At 45.7% G+C, this 4,255-nt stretch overlaps 1 protein-coding gene across 1 annotated transcript in view; it reads left to right on the top strand.

The window, feature by feature from the left end:
- Nucleotides 1-3,295, top strand: part of LOC119440527 (probable ATP-dependent RNA helicase DDX23) — an 18,772-nt gene extending 15,477 nt beyond the window's left edge. Inside the window, exons 10-12 of the mRNA XM_049662954.1 lie at nucleotides 283-476; nucleotides 2,589-2,816; nucleotides 3,216-3,295. Of these exons, the coding sequence (XP_049518911.1) occupies nucleotides 283-476; nucleotides 2,589-2,816; nucleotides 3,216-3,295 (502 nt within the window). The remainder of the gene's footprint in view (nucleotides 1-282; nucleotides 477-2,588; nucleotides 2,817-3,215) is intronic.
- Nucleotides 3,296-4,255: the final 960 nt, after the last annotated feature.

The raw sequence follows: 4,255 nt of genomic DNA, 5'->3' as shown, positions 1-4,255 counted from the left end.
TTTGGGCACTATATTTAGAGGAGCTCTCCTAGTTGAACTCCATTTTATTCGAATAAATTTCTGATCCCCTTCGAGTTCGAATTAACGAAATTCTACTGTTTAACATCTGTTGCTTGTTACCTGCTTCTCAATAATGTTCTGTGCTCAGAAGTCAAATGTGCTCATTGCAAATTTTTTTTTACATCGTCAAAATTAAACCCTCACATAAGTAACTGTCCTAACAGCAGCTCTTGTATTGGCCTGTAGCTTTGCATGTATTATGTTGTGCCTGATGAACTGACCTCTCCACTGTTGCCTGCAGTTCAATGCGTGTACGCTGCACGGTGGCAAGGGCCAGGAGCAGCGTGAGTTTGCCCTGGCCAGCCTCAAGAATGGTTCGAAGGACATGCTGGTGGCCACAGATGTCGCTGGCCGTGGTATTGACATCCGCAACGTCTCCATGGTCATCAACTACGACATGGCCAAGTCCATCGAAGGTGAGGGGAGACACAATTATGTCACATTGCACAAGCTTTCTTGGTTATTTCTTTGATCTATTTCCGCTGTAATTTCGTTATCATTTTACCATGTCATGTCTGCCAGCAATTGTTGTGTATTATGTATAACACTTTTTTTCCTTACTGGTACTACAGGATAAAAATTGTAATTGTAAAGTGTGCATTGGGGTTGAGAACATAAGTGAATGAACATGCTAGAGAGGTTCGTCGTGGAATTGAAGAGTCAACCTGCGAGCTTGCACACTCTCCCTTTCCATTTACATTGTTTCCATGGTATCTACTGTGTTTACCGTATTTACTTGCACAATGAACATACAGTCAACGACCGATTTTCTGGACGCTCGATTTTCAGAACATGCCCGATAATTCTACGCCTTCGCGACGTACCCCATAGAGTCAATGTATAAGAATGTCTAAAATTTCAGACGCAAAAAACCTTCGCCGTCCGATTTTCCGGACTTTCTGCCATGACCGCAGGTCCGAAACGGCATTAGTTGTAGCCACCACCACCGCCCATTTTGATTATCTCGCCTCCTTGAACCGGCGCTGTCCGCATGCAGATCACCTGGCAGCCGTAGCTACCACCGTGGCAACGCTAGGCCTAGCTACTTAGACGTTCACTACCAAGCTTTTTCTGTTCAGTGCTGTGTTCTTTATTGAAAACAATTAGCCGCTGTTAGCAATGGCACCGACTCCGCCTTTGTAATCCTCGCCAATGTCTTGAAAGAGTGGAAAGCACGACGCATTGCCTAATATTGGTTCCTGAAAGTCAGCTTTGCCTCAGTACAGCCGTGTTACGCAGTGAAGCATACGTGAAGTATTGCGGTGAAGCATATCAAGAGTGGGAAGGGACAGTTGTCACAGGACACAGTATGCATCCTTTTTATACACACGTGTACCCGACGTCTCTTATCGCAGTACGAGCACCGATACGAGCATCGCAGTACGGCAGGCCTTCAGAGCTATTTCAAACGTGCTGTGATGATTTGAGCCCTTGGGTTCAGTAAAAGCCATGCATTCGTTTTTTCAGACTGCCCAAATTCTTGGACGTTTTCGTGGCCCCTAGGGAGTTCGAGAAATCAGACGTTGACTGTACTTGCATAGTAAATGCACGACCAACTTTGCTCTGAAAATTTCAATTTTTTTCCCTCCTTGCAATATTGGTCCCATGCCGTCCTACAAACAAATGCCCTTGCTGTAGTTTCCCGGTTAACTCAAGTTGGCTGATGATGATAGCTCGTGCCACCGAGAGATGGCTCTCAGTGCAAAAATGAATGCTGCTCGGCCAGTGCAACAACAGACAATCTGAATGACATGTAGAGAGCTGTGCAACTAGAAGCGAGTGAACCAGTGAGCCGTGCGTAAGCCTATTTTAAAGCGAAGCTTTCTTTAACTACATTTCCGCGAGGTTGCCGTGTTGTTGTCGTTGTCCGTCTCTTTGAGTAGAAGCTGTCACTGTTAAGGATACAATCAGTTGTGCACCGCATGTGTAGAAACCGGAGGCATTGGCGTATACAGCCAACAGAGTTTCTGCCACTCTGCGAAGCTCACTATCGTTTCATGGTGTCAGCAACGCTTTTGGCTGTCTACTTTGACGCGTCCAGTGCTGAGTCATGCAAAATCTTTGCGTAGGTGCACCGATAGTGTTCGCTCGTGAATCCCTCGAATAAAACATACCTTTGCTCTGCAAGGAACGCCATCATGGCTGATGATCGTTACAGGAAGCGTTCTCTGCCAAAATTACTTATTTTGATGTGTAGGTAGCTTGCCATAAAGTTTACTCTACATTTTGAATACACCCCAAACTTTGTAAGCAATGTCAATGTTTTCGAGCAATAAAAGTGTGTTATATATGCTACTAATTACAGCATTTCGCTCGTTTGTGCTGAGGTCATTGCGGCAATGTTGCTGATTGTTTACAAAGATCAAGAGTCATCATCTCACAAAGGGAAACACTGCTTGTTTACTGCATGATTTGATAAGTGCCTGAAATGAAAGAGGGCATATCATGCTCACGTGGAAATTTCTTGCATTTGCTGCTGCACCATGCTCAATATAATTCATGTTGAATGCTTTTTGCTTCTGCTGCAGATTACACTCACCGTATCGGCCGTACCGGACGAGCAGGCTTGCATGGCAAGGCGGTATCTTTTGTTACCAAGGAAGACTCCCACCTATTCTATGACCTCAAACAGCTGATACTGAGCAGCCCAGTCTCCACATGCCCACCCGAACTGGCCAACCACCCAGATGCACAACACAAGCCTGGTACCGTGGTCACGAAGAAGCGTCGAGAGGAAAAAGATCTTTGCATGAATGGCATCTCTCATGTTGTTTTAATAAACGAGACTGCTGAGTCACTCAGGTGTCTGACAGCAGTTTCTTACGTATTGATTGCTATGGCACGTGTTTGTTTCAAGTGTTCATCATGTGACTAAGGTAGTATGCAACGTTAGTATGGTAGTATGGCTCTCCTTTGGACTAAAGGAGAGCACCTCCATAGTGAACGTGTTCTGTTCCTGCATGTTGCCGCTGAAAGTAATCACTTCGCAGAAGCTGCTTTGCATTGAGAAGAATCACCATCGCCATAGTTGTCCGTCGCCAATCTCAACACGGCTTACGAAGTCAAAGCCAAGTGTGTTTAGATAAAATGCGCAAGGCGTTGTCCCATACCTATGTTCGCAGTTGCTGTCTCATGGCTTTTGATACCTTGTGCAGTCACGTTGATGTACAAGGCTGCACGAAAACTGAAGAGGGCTGCAAGTGCTCTAAAGAGGCTGGTACTGTTGAAAATTTGACCCAAGTGCCAGATGGAAATAATAAACTTATAATCATGCTAAACTTCATTGAGGCATGCTTACGACTGCTCCAAAAAGTGTTTACTGTTTAATCTAACTACTAGGCAGAGATAATGAGCATTACTGAGCGGGTTTTTAGTAGTTTGATGGCTTCTTATCTCCTCAGATACTGTTTCCGCATTATTGAATGTTACATTGTCTCAGATCTTGCGTTCCTTTTACATAGTTCTCTGAAAAATGTATCAGTAGGGCTCAACTGTAGTTTTTGAGACAGCTGTGACAGCTGCCACTGACCACAACTGCATTATTTGCAACTCAGTTTTGCAAGCGTGTGTGACAATGAAGAGAGCTGAACATACACATTTTAAAAGATGCTAAAGCGTTCACCCATAGTTACACATAAGTTACTGCCTGCCACTGCAGTGAATGGCCACAGTCTTGTGTGCTGCGGATAAGGCCCCACCATTTGTTGCCGCAGTGGGCGAGAATTAGTTTGTATGAGGCAATACAGGGGCAATACGCTTAGTCAGATATAATGATATCACCAAGCACTACCAGTTAGGCAGCAGGATATTGCCCCCACCTCACCCCAAACTGAAACGTTGCCAGGCTGTCGTCTGGCAACAACTGCAGACGCATACTTTCCCCAGTCCGGTGCAATTGCGGCACATTTTCCCCACACAATACCCGAGTGCTCTTTGCAAGATATGTCAGCAACTAGAGCTACACTCTCACACATGTTGTGGGAGTGTCCTGTTATAGCAGCGAAATGGCAGTAGCTCCGGAAGCTCTTGCGTCGAAGTGGGTCCGCTGCTCTGCGCAGCTCCAACCTCAAGACACAAGAGTGGGCAGTCCAGCGGGCCCGGTAGGCGGCGAGGAGGCAAGGCCCCTCATGGGAGACCTGAGCCGGATCGTTAAACTTGGCCGGATTTTAATAAAGTTGTTTCCATCCATACAGGG

This window comes from Dermacentor silvarum, chromosome 2 (assembly GCF_013339745.2).
Source record: "Dermacentor silvarum isolate Dsil-2018 chromosome 2, BIME_Dsil_1.4, whole genome shotgun sequence".
Lineage (NCBI taxonomy): Eukaryota > Metazoa > Arthropoda > Arachnida > Ixodida > Ixodidae > Dermacentor > Dermacentor silvarum.
This window is presented reverse-complemented; position numbering and strand designations above follow the sequence as displayed.